This window comes from Hyla sarda, chromosome 4, assembly GCF_029499605.1.
Source record: "Hyla sarda isolate aHylSar1 chromosome 4, aHylSar1.hap1, whole genome shotgun sequence".
NCBI lineage: Eukaryota > Metazoa > Chordata > Amphibia > Anura > Hylidae > Hyla > Hyla sarda.
In genome coordinates, this window is record NC_079192.1 from 342,754,756 (window position 1) to 342,775,465 (window position 20,710).

The 20,710-nt window shown below is 45.5% G+C and overlaps 1 protein-coding gene across 4 annotated transcripts in view; it reads left to right on the forward strand.

The window, feature by feature from the left end:
• The window catches only part of KCNIP1 (potassium voltage-gated channel interacting protein 1), a 348,616-nt gene that overhangs the window by 301,612 nt on the left and 26,294 nt on the right, over nucleotides 1–20,710 (forward strand). For all 4 annotated transcript variants that reach the window (XR_008843083.1, XM_056516527.1, XM_056516525.1 and 1 more), the window contains one exon: nucleotides 7,208–7,270. Coding sequence is in view for 3 of the 4 variants with exons in the window: in XM_056516527.1 (XP_056372502.1) it covers nucleotides 7,208–7,270 (63 nt within the window). In the remaining variant the exon portion in view is untranslated. The remainder of the gene's footprint in view (nucleotides 1–7,207; nucleotides 7,271–20,710) is intronic.

Below are 20,710 nucleotides of genomic sequence, written 5' to 3' on the forward strand. Positions count from 1 at the left end.
AAGAGTTAAATAAAGTCTTATTTTAATATTAATGTGGGGGGTTTCCTAGTTTGGGGATATTATCCTGAGGCTTTTTCCCTCAGTCTGTGTTCATAGTATTAACCCTGGAACCTCCAGGAGATTGTGTTTTGTGCTCATCCAGGATGGCAAATCAATGCGAGCTATGGCTAGAAGGTTTGCTGTATCTGTCAGCGTAGTGTCTAGAGCATGGAGGCGCTTCCAGGAGATGTGGAGGAGGCCGTAGGAGGGCAACAACCCAGCAGCAGGGCCGCTACCTCCGCCTTTGTGAAAGGAGGAGCAGGAGGAGCACTGCCTGAGCCCTGCAAAATTACCTTCAGCAGGCCACAAATGTGTCCACTCAAACGGTCAGAAACAGACTCCATGAGGGTGGTATGAGGGCCTGATGTCCACAGGTGGGGGTTGTGCTTACAGCCCAACACTGTGAAGGACATTTGGCATTTGCCCGAGAACACCAAGATTGGCAAATTTACCACTGGTGCCCTGTGCTCTTCAGAGATGAAAGCAGGTTCACACTGAGGACCTGTGACAGATGTGACAGAGTCTGGAAACGTTGTGAAGAATGTTCTGCCGCCTGCAACATCCTCCAGCATGACCGGTTTGGTGGTGGGTCAGTAATGGTATGGGGTGGCATTTCTTCGGGGGGGGGGGGGGCGCACAGCCCGCCATGTGCTTGCCAGAGGTAGCCTTACTACCATTAGGTACTGAGATGAGATCCTCAGACCCCTTGTGAGCCATATGCTGGTGCGGTTGGCCCTGAGTTCCTCCTAATGCAAGACAATGCTAGACCTCATGTGGCTGGAGTGTGTCAGCAGTTCCTGCAAAAGAAAGGCATTGATGCTAAGGACTGGCCTGCCAGTTCCCCAGACCTGAATCCGATTGAGCACATCTGGGACATCATGTCTCGTTCCATCCACCAACGCGACGTTTCACCACAGACTGTCCAGGAGTTGGAGGATGCTTTAGTCCAGGGCTGGGAAGAAATCCCCCAGGAGACCATCCACTACCTCATCAGAAGCATGCCCAGGCATTGTAGGGAGGTCACACGGGCACATGGAGGCCACACACACAAACTAAGCCTCATTTTGACTTGTTTTAAGGACATTACATCGAAGTTAGATTAGCCTGAAGTGTGGTTTTCCAATGTGATTTTGAGTGTGACTCCATATCCAGACTACTACTGAGCCAGTGTCTCTAGACCTATCATGTATGATTACATTCTAGATGTTAAGTGTATATAGGTCTATGAAATGCAATAATACTTTACATAAGCCTGCAATAGGAGCAGCCTGCAGGTGTGAGAACAGTAAAAGGTAAAGGCTAGGCAGTATTCATGGCTGATGTATAAACATTAACCCCTTAAAGACAAGTTTTTTTTTTCTTTTTTGCACTTTCATCAGGTCCTCAATCAAGTCCTTCCTCAGGTCCACAATCACAACTTCAGAAAAAAACATACATAAAGGTCAAAGGGAATGAATGAAAAATAAAGGCCAAAGTTAATGAACAAAAAACACATAAACAATGTAAAATAATGGTGACCAAGATGGGGATGATTGTAGTCTAAAAGCAAATAAAAAGAGTCTTCAATGGGTAAGTAATTAATAAAGGATCTAATTAAACCGAACCAAGATTAATTAGATCCTTTATAAATGGTTCTGTTTAATACACCCATTACATCCCTTGCTGGGAGCTGAATTGGTATCTATATCAGGCACTAACTGCGCCGTACACGTCTACACCCACTACTACATGCGCTTGCCACGCTCTCCCGGCAGCTCAGGCGATCCTGCTATGCCGTGAGCATGACCGGAAGTGACATCTCACGCCACGTCGCACAGTCTAAGTGGTGGCGCCTGTGTATATAACGGAGCGCCGACACTTCGCATCCACAAGCCCGTCCGCAGGAATCCCGGCCAGGACTACACAAAAGTAAGTACCGATCCTTCCTCCCTCCCACCTAAAATTCCGCGGTGACCACAATCTGGTGAACCCTGCACCCTGTCCAGATGCCCACAGCTCGGCCCATAGTCCCGACAGCCACTCATACCCTGCACCGTGCTTATTTGCCCGCTGCCTTGCCTCCAATCATGACAGACACTGAGCGCACCCAAACCCCACCCCCCCCCCTTGCTGGACACATCAAACCCTGTGGTGCAGCCTGCTCACTGCACCTCCGGGATATAGATTGGACCACCATATCATGGTCCAAACTCCGCACCTCTGACTCTTTATGCACACCTATGATATCTACCTTCCTGATCGATAAGACATTACTCCTACTGACCACATTTGCCGGAATGTGTCATTGTATATGATTTACACTGGAAGTCTATTACAGCCTAAGCTAGGTAGTGCCGACACCTGTACCTGAACTCTTGAAAATTGTATATGATTTATGCTCGCATTTATATGCCAAGGTATTTGATAAATTGTTTTTATATAGGCTTACTCATTCAAGTCTCTTTTTATTTGCTTTTAGACTACAATCATCCCCATCTTGGTCACTATTATTTTACATTGTTTATGAGTTTTTTATTCATTAACTTTAGCCTTTATTTTTCATACATTCACTTTGACCTTTATGTATGTTTTTCTGTAGTTGTGATTGTGGACCAGAGGAAGGCGCAAGTGTGCGCCGAAATGCGTTGTCCTGTTTTACCTTTGACTTCTTTTTTCCAATAAAAGTTAGTCCTGCGTAAGTGCTGCCTCATATCTCTGTGTCATTTGACCCCCGTCGTAACACAGTAGCGCTCTCTAAAAAAAAACATCTTTTTCTCTCTACACTGCTTTAAAAAAAATCATAACTCTTTCAATTTTGCACCTTAAAATCCATATGATGGCTCTTTGTTTGCGCCACCAATTCTACTTTGTAAAGACATCAATCATTTTACCCAAACATCTATGGTGAAATGGAAAAAAAAATAATTGTGAGACAAAAAAAAATTTCAACGCCATTTTGTAACTTTTGGCGGCTTCTGTTTCTATGCAGTACATTTTTCAGTAAAAATGACACATTCTCTTTATTCTGTAGTTCCATACAATTAAAATGATACCCTACTTTTATAGGTTTGATTTTGTCGTACTTCTGAAAAAATGTATACGTTTAAAATTGTCATCTTCTGACCCCTATAACTTTTTTATTTTTCAGCATATGTGACAGTGTGAGGGCTCATGATCTGAAGTTTTTAGCGATACCATTTTTTGCATTGATAGGACTTGTTGATCGCTTTTTGTTCATTTTTTCATGAAATAAAAAGTGACCAAAATACACTATTTTGGACTTGGGAATTTTTTTTATGCAAACGCCATTGACTGTGCGGTTTAATTAATGATATATTTTTATAAATCGGACATTTCCGCATGCGTCGGATACCACATATGTTTACTTTTACTTACACTGTTTTTTTTTTTTTTGTTTTTTTTTATGGGAAAAGGGGGGTGATTTAAGCTTTTATTAGGGGAGAGGTTAAATGATCTTTATTCACTTTTTTTTCACTAATTTTTTTCCCAGTGTTATAGCTCCCATAGGGGGCTATAACACTGCACACATTGATCTTTTACATTGATCACTCATTTCTCATAGGAAATCAGTGATCAATGATTCAGCCGCTTGACTGCTCATGCCTGGATCTCAGGCACTGAGCAGTCATTCGGCGATCAGACTAGGAGGCAAGGTAGGAGACCCTTCTCGTGTCCCAGAGTGGTTCGGGATGCCGCGATTTTGCCGGGAACATCCCGAACAGCCCCCTGAGCTAATTTACTTTCACTTTAGATGCCGCGTCTAAAGGATAATTAGAACGCAGCATCGCGATCATTGCCGCGCGCTATTAGCCACGGGTCCCGGCCTCCCAACCCCCTATGATGCGGGGCCACGTCGTGGCCCCGCGTTATAGAAAGGGAAAAGACTTTACGACCACGGACGTAAATGTACGTCCTGGTTTGGCGGGACTTCCCACACCAGGACGTACATTTACGTCCTGTGTATGACCGCGAGCATCGGAACAGTGCTCGCGTCATACACGGCAGGTTCCGCCGGTAATGGCCGACAACCGCAATCGCGTGGATATCCGCCATTAACCCCTCAGATCTGCGGTACTTTGAATGGATGATCCTATCGCCCGCAGCGCTGCAGCGGCGATCTGATCATCCAGCATGGCGGCCAGAGGTCCCCTTACCTGGCTCCGGCCGTCTCCCGGGGTCTTCTGCTCTCATCTGAGATCAAGCAGACCAGAGCAGAAGATCACCGATAATACTGATAAGTGCTGTGTCCTATTCATAGCACTGAACAGTATTAGCAATCAAAGGATTGCTATAGATAGTCCCCTATGGGGACATAAAAAGTGTAAAAAAAAAGTTGAAAAATGTAAAAGTAAAAAGTTTAAAAAAAAGTGAAAAATCCCCTCGCCCAATAAAATGAAAATTGTCCGTTTGTCCCATTTTACCCCCAAAAAGCGTAATTTTTTTAATAAACATATTTGGTATCGCCGTGTGCGTAAATGTCCGTACTATAAAAGTATAATGTTAATTATCCCGTACGGTGAATGGTGTAAATGTAAAAAATTATAAAAGTCCGAAAATCTGGCTTATTGGTCACATTTTATTTAAAAAAAATTTATAAAAAATGATCTAAAAGTTTTATATATGCAAATGTGGTATCGATAAAAAGTACAGATGACGGCGCAAAAATTAGCCCTCAAACCGCCCTATATATGGAAAAATGAAAAAGTTATAGGTGGTCAAAATAGGGCGCTTTTAGATTACTGATTTTGTACAAAAAGTCTTAGATTTTTTTTAATCGGTACAAAAATATAAAAGTATCTAGCCATGGGAATCATTTTCATTTTATTGACCCACAGAATAATGAACACATGTCATTTTAAAGTGTATAGTGTGAAAACAAAATCTTCCAAAATGCGCAAAATTGTCATTAAAATTTCCTCTCTAAAAAAATTGTTTTTGGCGTTCGCCGTACATTTTATGGTAAAATGAGAGGGTTCATTACAAAGTAAAATTGGTCATGCAAAAAACATATGGGTCTATAGATGGAAATATAAAAGAGTTATGGATTTTAGAAGGCGAGGAGGAAAAAACTAAAACGCAAAAATAAAATTGGCCTGGTCCTTAAGGTAAAAATGGGCTTGGTCCTTAAGGGGTTAAGAGGTTAAAGGGGTACTCCCCTGAAAACATTATTATTATTATTTTTTAAATCAACAGGTACCAGAAAGTTAAACAAATTTGTAAATTACTTCGATTTAAAAATCTTAATCCTTCCAGACTTATCTCAGGACATACTGGACATATTTAAGTAAGTGACCCCTTGTTGGACTCCTGTTCACCCATACTGTAACCCAGTGTGTTGGGTTTAGTGTGGGTAAACAGGCCGACAGTTTTCCTTTAAATTATTTCTTCATATATATAGAAAACTGTTTTGTAATGCCAATTGGGGGTATTAAAGGTTGGCTTGCGTTCACCCTTTCCAAATACTAACCAGATTATAAAACAATTTTAGAGAAAAATCTCTAACTGATCCAATAATTCAAAGACAAGGTAGGTGATAGCAGTTACATATGGTGATCTGGTTCAGTACAAGGGCAATCCTGGTTCACCTTGATATTCCGTCGTGGCTAGACTGACACAAATTTATACTGTGAGTCTGAATTTTGGCTAGCAAACTAGTTTGTGGCTTCGGTGGTTCTAGATCTTTTAATCACATATCATTTGTATACTAAAGTACAATTATAAGCTGTTCATATTTTTTTTAATATATCACAAATACATCAAGTTTATGCAAATATTTATAGTGTTGACCCTTGCAATATGCTCTGGCATGCTGAATATCAGCTTCTGGACCTAATCCTACCTGATGTCAATCCATTCTTGCCTAATGTGTGTTTGTGTTTATTCACCCACTTTTTGAGCATTGACCATAGGTTCTCCATAGGGTTGAGATGTGGGGAACTTTCCCGCAATGAACCCAAATTTTTTATGTTTTGTTCTCTGAGCTACTTAGTTATCCCTTGTGCCTTGTGCTCTATCATGCAGAAAGCTGGTAAGTGCTGAAAGGCTTGAGGTTTTTAAATAGATATAGTTTACAAATCTTTACATATTTTTCTTTCTCTGGAGTACCCCTTTAACAAATGAGCTTAGTGATTAGCATACCAAACACTTTCTGTAAACCTTTACCCCTACCCTCTTTGGCGATTTTTCATTTTAGCACTTTTGTTTTTTCCTCCTCACTGTCTAAAGATCTGACATTTTTATTGGTACCATGTTTGTTTTGATCGGACTTTTTGATCACTTTTTATAAATTTTTTTATGGTATAAAAAGTGACAAACATTTTTTTTATTTATACTGGGGTTTTTTTTATGGGAAAAGGGGGGTGATTCTAACTTTTATTAGTTGAGGGGTTAAGTGATCTTTATGAACTTTTTTTTACACTTTTTTTTTGCAATGTTATAGCACCCATAGGGGGCTATAACATTGCACACATTGATTGAATACACTGATCACTGTTATTCAATAGCATAACACTGATCAGTGATATCACCACTTGACTGCTCCTGCCTGGATCTCAGGCACGGAGCAGTCATTCGCAGATCGGACAGCGAGGAGGCAGGTAGGGATCCTCCTCGTGTCCTGCAAGCTGTTCGGGATGCCGCGATTTCACTGTGGCGGTCCCAAACAGCACCGCTGAGCTAATCAGCATTATTTACTTTCATTTTAGACACGGCAATCAAGTTTGATTGCCGTGTCTAAAGGGTCAAAGCCAGGCATCAGCCCAATCGGCGTTGTCCAGCATTAGCCGTGGGTCCTTGTTGCTTATAGCAACCGGGGTCCACTGGCTGATGTGCACTCACCTGCTGAGCACGCATCTTACCTCGGGAGCCGTAAATGGACGTTGATGAACGTCTATTTGCGGCAAGGGGTCAAAGTCAATTTTCATTTTTTTACATAAATTCACCTTTTAAATATGAGAATGAGAAAAATGATGTTAAAATGAAGGATATCATTGTTATTTTGTTGAAATAGTCTACAGTTTGATGTGTCACAGGCATTGCTTCCAATTTTTATATGGATTTTCTTTCATTTGAGATTTCCACATATCTACCTGTAATTTCTTTCTGGAAGTGTACGCACATTTTAAATAATAAAAAAAAAAAGTAATTTATTCATTTATTTATTTTTTAGAAAATGGATAAAAATAAAGATGGAGTTGTAACCTTGGATGAATTCATTGAATCATGTCAAGAGGTAAGAGAGTATTTTGCTTGCTTTATTTTATTTGCAGCAATATTTAGCCCTACAGCATGATTTTCCTGTTACATAACACAACAGCTTTTAACTAAAATTGTTAAAAATTCCTCCTGTTTTTAAGTATTTTGGTATATAGTTGTTAGGACATAGTCTGGTGTTGTTTTTATTCACTCTAAAAAAAAATGTACAAAATCTCCTGTGCAATTTGGCATAACTTTTGTATGTTGTGGATTCAGCCAGGATTTTGGCCGTGGACTCACCTAATTCAAATAGGGTTAATTATTACCTATGTGATGTGAACAATTCTGTAGAAACAAGGCCTAATGAGATTAGGATGTTAAAGGGGTACTCGGGTTGAAAACATTTTTTTTTAAATCAACTGGTGCAAGAAATGTAAACAGATTTGTAGATTACTTCTATTAAAAAAATCTTTACCCTTCCAATACTTATTAGCAGCTGTATGCTACAGAGGAAATTATTTTCTTTTTTAATTTCTTTTTTGTCTTATCCACAGTGCTCTCTGCTGACACCTGATGCCTGTATCAGGATCTGTCCAGAGCAAGAGAAAAGCCTCATAGCAAACCTATACTGCTCTGGACAGTTCCTGACATGGACAGAGGTGTCAGCAGAGAGCACTGTGGACAAGACAAAAAAGAAATTCAAAAATAAAATAATTTCCTCTGTAGCATACAGCTGCTAATAATTACTGAAAGGATTGAGATTTTTAAATAGAAGTAATTTACAAATCTGTTTAACATTTTCTCACCAGTTCATTTAAAAAAAATAGTTTTCCACTGGTGTACCCCATTAAGGATGCTTTAGGGATGTTTAAGACATTAAAGGGGTATTCCAGGCAAAACCTTTTTTTTATATATATATCAACTGGCTCTGGAAAGTTAAACAGATTTGTAAATTACTTCTATTAAAAAATCTTAATCCTTCCAATAGTTATTAGCTTCTGAAGTTTTCTGTCTAACTGCTCAATGATGATGTTACGTCCCAGGAGCTGTGCATGATGGGAGAATATCCCCATAGGAACTGCACAGCTCCCGGGATGTGAGTCATCAAAGAGCAGTGAGACAGAAAACAACAACTCAACTTCAGAAGCTAATAACTATTGGAAGGATTAAGATTTTTTAATAGAAGTGATCTACAAATCTGTTTAACTTTCCGAAGCCAGTTGATATGAAAAAAAAAAAAAAGTTTTGGCCTGGAATACCCCTTTAACACTTTATCCGGAAAGTTTTTAGCCCCTTTTTTTCACATTTTGTTATGTTGTGGCATTGTGTGTGAAAAAAATAATAATAATAAAAAGAATGTTAAGAAATAGAATTTTAGAAATGCTTGGGCATGAGTATATAGATCCTTTGTTATGACACAGATCTGAAATTTAGATCTGGGGCCTCAAATTTCTCTTGATCATCTTTGAGATGTTTTTACACCTTCATTGAAGTCACCTGTCAGGTGATTGCCTTTCACATTTTGTAAAATTTTGATGTGTAATTTATTTACGCACACACATTTGTTTCTAGGCCATATTTGTAACATAAAATGATTCTCTGGTCTGATGAAACCAAAATTGAAAATTGTTTGCTATCCATTATTAACATAATAATTGGAGGAAACTAGGCTATGTCAATCACCTGCCCAATACCATCCATTACAGTGAAGAATGATGGTAGCAACCTCAAGTTGGGGATATCAGCATCTAGGACAACTAGGCTCATGGTTGAGGAAAAGCTGAATGGAGAGAAATACAGAGAAACTATTAGTAAAAGTGTTCTGAATTTGAGACATAGCCTAAGGTTTATGTCATGATTCGGCTGGCTGGAGGTGGATCCTCTGTGCCAGAGAGGGATTGGCGTGGACCGTGTCGGTGGACCGGTTCTAAGTTGCTACTGGTATTCACCAGAGCCCGCCGCAAAGCGGGATGGTCTTGCAGCGGCGGTAGCAACCAGGTCGTATCCACCGGCAACGGCTCAACCTCTCTGACTGCTGAGATAAGCGCGGTACAAGGGAGTAGACAAGAGCAAGGTCGGACGTAGCAGAAGGTCAGGGAAGGCAGCAAGGATCGTAATCAGGGGCAATGGCAGGAGGTCTGGAACACAGGCTAGGAACACACAAGGAAACGCTTTCACTGGCACAATGGCAACAAGATCCGGCGAGGGAGTGCAGGGGAAGTGAGGTATAAGTAGGGAAGTGCACAGGTGAAGGTACTGATTAAAACCTGATGCGCCAATCCGTGGTGCACTGGCCCTTTAAATGGCAAAGACCCGGCGCACGCACCCTAAGGAGCGGGTCCGCGCGCGCCGGGACAGCACAGACGGGGAACGGGTCTGGTAAGGGAATCGGGATGCGCATCGCGAGCGGGCGCATCCCGCATCGCAAATCGCATCCCGGCTGGGAACATTAACGCAGCGCACCCGGTCGGCAGGTCTGACCGGGGCGCTGTGAATAAGAGAACGCTGTGAGCACTCCGGGGAGGAGCGGGGACCCGAAGCGCTTGGCGTAACAGTTTGCTAGACGATGACCCTAAGCACACAGCCAAGACAGCACAGGATTGGCTTGAGGACAACTGTGTGAATGTCCATGAGTTGCTCTGACAGACCCCTGATTAAAGCCCAATTAAACCTGACAGAGCATGAAAGGATCTGAATAGAATAATGCCAGAAAATCCCAAAATAAAGGTGTTTAAACCTTGTAGCATTGTATTCAAGAAGACTGGAGGCTGTCATTGCAGCCAAATGTGTTTCAACAAAGTAAAGGGTTTGAAAACTTATGTTAATGCAATATTTCAGTTTTTTCTTTTGAATAAACTTGCAAAGATTTCTATTAGAGATGAGCAAATTTTTGAAAAATTATGTTTTGGTCTGAATTGATTTGCAGTGAATCGCTATTCAAAACAATAATTTCTGGCCTACAGTGAGCCTCAAAAGGGGTGTAAAACACTTTGCCTAGCTGTGTGTGCTGGGTTAGTGAAATAATACTGTTATTCAGTATGACATGCAGATCAGGGACATCACTGTTAGAATAAGAGGAGACCAAATAGTGGCTGAATGACACAGCCTGGAGTTGGCGACAGCATATAGTGGCTGAATACACAGCCTGGAGTTTGCAGCAGCATAAGGAGACCATATAGTGGCTGAATAACACAGCGTGGAGGTGGCGGCAGCATGAGGTCACCATATAGTGGCTGCATGGCACAGCCTGGAGTTGGTGCCAGCATGAGGAGAACATTTGGTGGCCGAATGACACAGCCTGGAGTTGATGGCAGCATAAAGGAACCACATAGTGGCTGAATGACACAGCCTGGAGTTGGCGGCAGCATATAGTGGCTGAATGACACTTCCTGGAGTTTGCAGCAGCATGAGGAGAACATATAGTGGTTGAATGACATAGCCTGAATGTAGCCGAAGCATGAGGAGAACATATAGTGGCTGAATGACACAGAGTGGAGGTGGCGGCAGCAAGAGGAGACCATATAGTGGCACACTGACACAGCCTGGAGTTGGCAGCAGCATGAGGAGACCATAAAGTGGCTGAATGACACAGCGTGGAGGTGGCGGCAGCATGAGGAGAACATATGGTGGCTGAATGACACAGTCTGGAGTTGGCAGCAGCATGAAGATACCATATAGCAGCTGAATGACACAGCCTGGAGTTGGCGACAGCATAAGGAGAACATATAGTGGCTGAATCACACAGCCTGGAAGTGGCAGAAGCATAGGGAGACCATATAGTGGCTGAATAACACAGCGTGGAGGTGGCGGCAGCATGAGGAGACCACATAGTGGCTGAATGACACAGCCTGGATTTGGCAGCAGCAAATACTGGCTAAATGACACAGCCTGGAGTTTGTGGCAGCATGAGGAGAACATATAGTGGCTGAATGACACAGCCTGGAGGTGGCAGAAGCATGAAGAAACCATATAGTGGCTGAATGACACAGCCTGGAGTTTTCGGTAGCATATAGTGGCTGAATGACATAGCCTGGAGTTTGTGGCAGCATAAGGAGAGCATATAGTGGCTGAATGACACAGCCTGGAGGTGGCAAAAGCATAGGGAGACCATATAGTGGCTGACACAGCGTGGAGGTGGCGGCAGCATGAAATTACCATATAGTGGCTGAATGACACAGTCTGGAGTTTGTGGCAGCATGAGGAGAACATATAGTTCCTGAATGACACAGCCTGGAGGTGGCGAAAGCATACGGAGATCACATAGTGGCTGAATGACACAGCCTGGAGTTGGCGACAGCATATTGTGGCTGAATGACACTTCCTGGAGTTTGCGGAAGCATAAGGAGAACATATAGTGGCTGAATGACATAGCCTGAATGTAACCGAAGCATGAGGAGACCCTATGGTGGTTGAATGACAGAGTGGAGGTGGCGGCAGCAAGAGGAGACCATATAGTGGCACAGTGACACAGCCTGGAGTTGGCAGCAGCATGAGGAGACCATAAAGTGGCTGAATGACATAGCGTGGAGGTGGCGGCAGCATGAGGAGAGCATATAGTGGCTGAATGACACAGCCTGGAGTTGGCAGCAGCATGAAGAGACCATATAGTGGCTGAATGACACAGCCGGGAGTTGGCGGCAGCATAAGGAGAACATTTAGTGGCTGAATGACACACCCTGGAGGTGGCAGAAGCATAGGGAGACCAGATAGTGGCTGAATAACACAGCGTGGAGGTGGCGGCAGCATGAGGCTACCATATAGTGGCTGAATGACACAGCCTGGAGTTTGCAGCAGCATGAGGAGAACATATAATGGCTGAATGACACAGCGTGGAGTTGGCGGCAGCATGAGGAGACCACATAGTGGCTGCATGACACAGCCTGGATTTGGCGGCAGCATATAGTGGCTAAATAACACAGCCTGGAGTTTGTGGCAGCATAAGGAGAACATATAGTGGCTGAATGACACAGCCTGGAGGTGGCAGAAGCATAGGGAGACCATATAGTGGCTGACACAGCGTGGAGGTGGTGGCAGCATGCGGAGAACATATAGTGACTGAATGACACAGCCTGGAGTTGGCAGCAGCATGAAGAGACCATATAGTGGCTGAATGACACAGCCTGGAGTTGGCGGCAGCATAAGGAGAACATATAGTGGCTGAATGACACAGCCTGGAGGGGCAGAAGCATAGGGAGACCAGATATTGGCTGAATAACACAGCGTGGAGGTGGCGGCAGCATGAGGTTACCATATAGTGGCTGAATGACACAGCCTGGAGTTTGCGGCAGCATTAGGAGAACATATAATGGCTGAATGACACAGCGTGGAGTTGGCGGCAGCATGAGGAGACCACATAGTGGCTGAATGACACAGCCTGGATTTGGCGGCAGCATATAGTGGCTAAATAACACAGCCTGGAGTTTGTGGCAGCATAAGGAGAACATATAGTGGCTGAATGACACAGCCTGAAGGTGGCAGAAGCATAGGGAGACCATATAGTGGCTGACACAGCGTGGAGGTGGCGGTAGCATGAGGAGAACATATAGTGGCTGAATGACAAAGCCCGGAGTTGGCAGCAGGATGAAGAGACCATATAGTGGCTGAATGACACAGCCTGGAGTTTTCGGTAGCATATAGTGGCTGAATGACACAGCCTAGAGTTTGTGGCAGCATAAGGAGAACATATAGTGGCTGAATGACACAGCCTGGAGGTGGCAAAAGCATAGGGAGACCATATAGTGGCTGACACAGCGTGGAGGTGGCGGCAGCATGAAATTACCATATAGTGGCTGAATGACAAAGCCTGGAGTTTGCGGTAGAATAAGGAGAAAATATAGTGACTGAATAACACAGCCTGTAGTTGGCAGCATCATGAGGAGAACATATAGTTCCTGAATGACACAGCCTGGAGGTGGCAAAAGCATGAGGAGACCCTATAGTGGTTGAATGACACAGCCTGGAGTTGGCGGCAGCATGAGGAAACCATATAGTGGCTGAAGGACACAGCGTGGAGGTGGCGGCAGCTTGAGGAGAATATATTGTGGCTAAATGACACAGCCTGGAGATGGCAGCAGCATATAGTGGCTGAATGACACAGCCTGGAGGTGGTGGAAACATGAGGAGACCATATGGTGGCTGAATGACACAGTGTGGAGGTGATGGCAGCATGAGGAGACCATACAGTGGCTGAATGACACAGCGTGGAGTTGGCGGCAGCATGAAGAGACCACATAGTGGCTAATTGACACAGCCTGGAGATGGCAGCAGCATATAGTGGCTGGATGAAACGGCCTGCAGTTGGCGGCAGAATAAGATGAACATATAGTGGCTGAGTGACACAGCATGGATGTGGCAGAAGCATTAGGAGACCATATAGTGGCGGAATGACACGGCGTGGAGGTGGAAGCAGCATGAGGAGACCATATAGTGGCTGAATGACACAGCGTGGAGTTGGCGCCAGCATGAGAAGACTATATAGTGGCTGAATGACACAGCGTAGAGGTGGCGGCAGCATGAGGAGAACATATAGTGGCTCAATGACACAGCCTGGAGTCGGCACCAGCATTTCGAGACCATATAGTGGCTAAATGACACAGCATGCAGGTTGCGGCAGCATGAGGAGAACATATAGTGGCTGAATGACACAGCCTGGAGTTTGTGGCAGCATAAGGAGAACATATAGTGGCTGAATGACACAACCTGGAGGTGGCAGAAGTATAGGGAGACCATACAGTGGCTGACACAGCGTGGAGGTGGCGGCAGCATGAGGAGAACACATAGTGGCCGAATGACACAGCCTGGAGTTGGCAGCAGCAGGAAGAGAACATATAGTGGCTGAATGACACAGCCTGGAATTTGTGGCAGCATAAGGAGAACATATAGTGTCTGAATGACACAGCGTGAAGGTGACGGAAGCATAGGGAGACCATGAAGTGGCTGACACAGCGTGGAGCTGGCGGCAGCATGAAATTACCATATAGTAGCTGAATGACACAACCTGGCGTTTGCGGCAGCATGAGGAGAAAATATAGTGGCTGAACAACACAGCAAGCAGTTGGCAGCAGCATGAGGAGACGACATAGTGGCTGAATGACACAGCCTGGAGTTGGCGGCAGCATATAGTGGCTGAATGACACAGCCTGGAGTTTGTGGCAGCATGAGGAGAACATATAGTTCCTGAATGACACAGCCTGGAGGTGGCAATAGCATAAGGAGACCATGTAGTGGTTGAATGACACAGCCTGGAGTTGGCGGCAGCATGAGGAGACCATATAGTGGCTGAATGACACAATGTGGAGGTGGCGGCAGCATGAGGACAACATATAGTGGCTGAACGACACAGCTTGGAGTTTGCGGCAGCATGAGGAGAACATATAGTGGCTGAATGACACAGCGTGAAGTTGGCGGCAGCATGAGGAGAACACATAGTGGCTGAATGACACAGCCTGGATTTGGCGGCAGCATATCGTGGCTAAATGACACAGCCTGGAGTTTGTGGCAGCATAAGGAGAACATATAGTGGCTGAATGACACAGCCTGGAGGTGGCAGAAGCATAGGGAGACCATACAGTTGCTGACACAGCGTGGAGGTGGCGGCAGCATGAGGAGAACACATAGTGGCTGAATGACACAGCTTGGAGTTGGCAGCAGCAGGAAGAAACCATATAGTAGCTGAATGACACAGCCTGGAGATTTCGGTAGCATATAGTGGCTGAATGACACAGCCTGGAGTTTGTGGCAGCATAAGGAGAACATATAGTGACTGAATGATACAGCCTGGAGGTGGCAGAAGCATAGGGAGACCATGTAGTGGCTGACACAGCGTCGAGCTGGCGGCAGCATGAAATTACCATATAGTAGCTGAATGACACAACCTGGCATTTGCGGCAGCATGAGGAGAAAATATAGTGGCTGAATAACACAGCAAGCAGTTGGCAGCAGCATGAGGAGACCACATAGTGGCTGAATGACACAGCCTGGAGTTGGCGGCAGCATATAGTGGCTGAATGACACAGCCTGGAGTTTGTGGCAGCATGAGGAGGACATATAGTTCCTGAATGACACAGCCTGGAGGTGGCAATAGCATAAGGAGACCATGTAGTGGTTGAATGACACAGCCTGGAGTTTTCAGCAGCATGAGGAGACCATATAGCGGCTGAATGACACAACGTGGAGGTGGCGGCAGCATGAGGACAACATATTGTGGCTAAATGACGCAGCCTGGACATGGCAGCAGCATATAGTGGCTGAATGACACAGCCTGGAGTTTGTGGCAGCATGAGGAGAACATATAGTTCCTGAATGACACAGCCTGGAGGTGGCAATAGCATAAGGAAACCATGTAGTGGTTGAATGACACAGCCTGGAGGTGGCGGAAACATGAGGAGACCATATAGTGGCTGAATGACACAGTGTGGAGGTGGCGGCAGCATGAGGAGACCATACAGTGGCTGAATGACACAGCGTGGAGTTGGTGGCAGCATGAGGAGACCCCATAGTGGCTAAATGATACAGCCTGGAGATGGCAGCAGCATATAGTGGCTGGATGAAACAGCCTGGAGTTGGCGGCAGAATGAGAACATATAGTGGCTGAATGACACAGCACGGAGGTGGCAGAAGCCTTAGGAGACCATATAGTGGCGGAATGATACAGCGTGGAGGTGGCAGCAGCATAAGGAGAACATACAGTGTCTGAATGACACAGCCTGGAGTCGGCACCAGCATTTCGAGACCATATAGTGGCCGAATGAAACAGTGTGGAGGTGGCGGCAGCATGATGAGAACATATAGTTGCTGAATGACAGAGCCTGGAGTTTGCATTAGCATGAAGAGAACATATAGTGGCTGTATAACACAGCCTGGAGTTGGCGGCAGCATGAGGAGACCACATAGTGGCTGAATGACACAGTCTGGAGTTGGCGGCAGGATATAGTGGCTGAATGAAACTTACCCTGTAAAGCCCTACTCTTGCATAATTAAATCCCTTCCTGGCAAGTGTTACTCGCTCTAAAAATGTCAGCCCCACACAGGAACCTCTCCATATTTCCACCTACAAACACTGCCATTTCCCAGGGTTTTTAGATGAAAATAGGAATTGGTTCCTGTGCGGTGCCCCCCCCCCCCCCCCCCCTTTTTAAACCAAGTAAAACTTTCCTCGAAAAGATGGAAGGAATCAACGTATTGTCCATTGTAACAGGTGGGGGTAAAAACTTCCCCAGTACTCTCGCCATACTCTCGCCCTGTTAATTTCCTTCTTGGCAAGTGTTACACACCCTAAAATGGGTGGCCCCGCACAGGAAACTCTCTCTATTTCCATCTAAAAAAAAACTAGGAAATTGCAGTGTTTGTAGGGGGAAATAGGGAGAGGTTCCTATGTGGGGCAGCCCTTTTTAGCTAATGCATATCCTCAATACTTACTTGTGGTCTGATGCTGAGGAATGTCTGTATCTGGGGAGCAGCACCTTAAATATGTTTAGCACTATCCAAATTTGTTGGTGTGGCACCATGGTCAATTTACTCTGATGCATCAGGCATTGGTGGGTGGAAATCCTTGTTGATCTATGCCTGATTCATCATCACAAAGGTCAATCTCTCCACATTTTTCGTGGACAGACGAGTTCTCCTTGGGGTTACTACGGCCCCACCGCACTAAACACCCGCTCTGATGGCACACTACTGGACGGGCAGGACAGCTTTTCTAGGGCAAACTCTGCTAGTTGTGCCCACAAATCAAGTTTTTCTGCCCAGAAGTACAGAGGTTCTTCAAGGTGTGTTGGCATGGTCATGTCAAGGTATTCCACCACCTGCTGGTTCGGGTCCTCCTCCAGGTCTACCTGCTGCTGATGAGTTGCTTCACTATGCAGGTGAAAAAAGCTACTCATCAGCGACTGTAGACTCAGGCAGCTGCTGATGGAGCTGGTACTGCTCCTTCCACCCCACCCCAGCAGCCATGGCAGTGGAACATGAGCGCAGAGGGCCCCCCGAGTCAGACCTGTGAGAGGATGGACGATGATGCAGATAGGCATTGGCCAACTGACTATGTAGGATGTCTCTGAAGTAGGTCAGTTTGTCCTCCCTTTGGGTGGGTGTATAAAAGGCCCCCATTTTGTTCTGGTAGTGAGGGTCCAATAAGGTGGACAGCCAGAAGTCATCCCACTGATGAACGGTGACAATTAGATGGTCACTAAGCAAGCAAGTGAGCATGCATCATGCCATTTGTGCAAGTGACTCAGAGGTACTCCCTGCCTCCATCTCCACTGCATACTGCCACGGTGTGTCTGGGTCCTCTGTCTTGCCTTCCTCATAACTCTCTAGCTCCTCTAGCTGCTCCTGCTCCTCCTTTCCTGTCAGATGACTAGAAAGACCACCCAACTTGCGAAGCTTAAACTGTACTCCACTGTGTGCCTCTTCCTCCTTCTCCTCCTCCTCCTCCAGTCCGATCCCCCACAGGGCTCATGTGGTCGTGAGAGGTAGGCGCCACGTCTCCAGTGCCCTGACCAGCCTTCATTTGCAACATGTGTTGTAGTAGATAAAGCAGTGAAATTACGTTGTTCATCTTGTAATCCTTGTGATTAACTAATAATGCTTGGATCATCAAGAAATCGGTGATGGCTTTTCTCTCTTTATATAGTCGGTCCAACATATGGAGGCTGGAATTTCCGTGTGGCAACATCGCAAATCAGACTATGTTGGGGGATACTGCTCTAACGCTGCAGTTCAAGGAGGGTGAGCTTTCAGTGTACGAGTGGATGAAGTGCATGCAAAGTTTCCTTCCCATGGTTAGGGTGTCTTGCAGATGGGGAAACACTTCAGGAACCGCTTGACAACCAGATTGAACATATGTGCCATGCAAGGTGCATGTCACAGGCTTCCTTGTCGCAGCGCAGACAAGATGTTCTTCCCGTTGTTGGTCACCATGGTTCCCATTTCCAGTTTTCTTGGAGTAAGCCAGGATTCGATTTCTTGATGAATGACTTTTAACAGTTTCTCCCCTGTGTGACTCGGTTCGCCAAGGCAAATCATGGGAAGAACAGCGCGACACTGCTGTGCCCTGCACACATGGTAAGCTGGAGGGGCACTGAGACTTGTCTGTGCAGTGAAGGCTGAGTACACAGTGGAGGAGGCGGAGTCGCAAGCTGTCACAAGACCAACGGCCTGATAGCGTAGAGGCTGGAGCGTCGTGACCCGTCCAAGTTGCTGTTGTGGCTGTGCAGGAACCACATTCACCCTTTGGGCCGTTAAGGACATGTATTGTCCCTGACCCTAGTTACAGCTCTACACGTTGGCGCTGCCGTGCACTTTGGTACACACCGACAGGCTCAAGGACTGGCCCACCTTCTGTTCCACAAAATTGTGCAGGGCTGGTACTGCCTTCTTCGCAAATAATGACGGCTTGGGGCTCTCCACTTCGGCTCAGCACAAGCCATCAGTTCTCTGATAGGTGCAGAGTCCACCATTTGAAAAGTTAGGGACTGCAGCACCAGCAACTTGGACAGGAGCACATTCAGCTTCTGCGCCGTTGGATGAGTGGGCACATACTGTCGTCTCTTGGACATGGCTTCGCCAATAAATTGCTGCTGGAATGACTGACTCGAAGTAGGAGGAGCAGGAGCAACTGGAGCGACAGAAGATGGATATGACACACAGCTCCATTCAGCTGAGGTGGTGGAGCTTTGGCTAGCTGAAATAGATAGCGGCATGCCACTGGGTGATGAAGCAGGTGGGACCACCACATTGGAGCCACGGTTCTCCTAGGCCGCTTTATGGTGACGCTGCATAGTTTGACGCAGGGCCACTTCTGCTACCATGCTGACTGACAACCATGCTACCACCTTGCTGGCTCAGCTGCTGCCGCACGGGGCCCCCTGTAACATTCGGGACATCCCTGTGACCCGAAAGATCTTACCGGGACACAAGGCTGTCCCTGTCACCTTTCTGTGGCCCCGTGTTACCTTTAAAAATGCAGGGGCCACCTGGAGAAAGCGCATGCAGGGACTTCCCGTGCATGCGCCCATAGGAATGGATAAGCAGAGCATCGGAGCATCGAGGAGGACATGCGCTGGCCGGCATGGTAGGTTACCAGCATGTCATCTTCGGTGCTCCGACCACTGCTCCTCTGGTCCCGGGACCTACCGCTATGGCCTATAGGCCATAACAGTAGATCATGACCCCTGACCGGAGGAGCGGTGGTTGGAGCACTGAAGTGGGGCAGTACACAGACATACAGCCTCCAGCCATACACTATATATGGCTGAAAGCTGTATGTCTGTGGGGGAACTATACTGCCAACCTAATGTGGGGGACTATACTGCCAACCTAATGTGAGGGAACTATACTGCAAACCTAATCTGGGGGAACTACAACCTAATGTGAGGAAACTATACTGCCAACCAAATATGGGGGAACATACTGCCTACCTAATGTAGGGGAACTATACTGCCTACCTAAAGTGGGGAAACTATACTGCCAACCTAATGTGGGGGAACTACAACCTAATGTGGGGGAACTACAACCTAATGTGGAGGAACATACTGCCTACTTAATGTGGGGGAACATACTGCCTACCTAATGTGGTGGAACTATACTGCCTACCTAATGTGGGGTAAATATACTGCCTACCTAATGTGTGGTAGCTACAACCTAATGTGGGGGAACTATACTGCCTACCTAATGTGGGGAAACTACAACCTAATATGAGGGAACTATACTGCCTGCCTAATGTGGGGTAACTATACTGCCAACCTAATGTGGGGGTGCTATACTACCAACCTAATGTGGGGGAACTATACCGCCAACCTAATGTGGGGGAGCTATACTGCCAACCTAATGTGGGGGAACTGTACTGCCAACCTAATGTGGGGGAAAATACTGCCAACCTAATGTGGAGGAGCTATACTGCCTACCTAATGTGGGGAACTACAATCTAATGTGGAGGAACTATACTGCCAACCTAATGTGGGGGAACTACAACCTAATGTGGGGGAACTATACTGCCTACCTAATGTGGGGGAACTAAACTGCCTACCTAATGTGGGGGAACTATACCGCCAACCTAATTTGGGGGAATTATACTGCCCCTAATGTGGGGGAACTATGCTGCAAACCTAAAGTTGGGGAACTATAATGCTAACCAAATGTGGGGGAGCTATACTGCCAACCTAATGTTGTGGAACTATACAAAAATATAAAATTGTACTATTCTGATACCTATAACTTTTTTTTTTTTTTAACTGTATATGGGGATGTATGATTTTGCACTGTGATTTGTAGTTTTCATCGGCAACATTTTTGTTTTGAAGGGTCTTTTCAATAGCTTTTTAGTTATTTTTTTATTGTATTTGAAGTGAATAAAAATTAGCAAATCTGGTTAGTGCACTATTACGACTTTTGGGGCCCCACTTTTGATTTTGCCCAGTGCCACGCTAAGCCTAAAACTGGCCCTGGTTGTGTCTGCACGTCACTGATGTCCTCCTCAGGT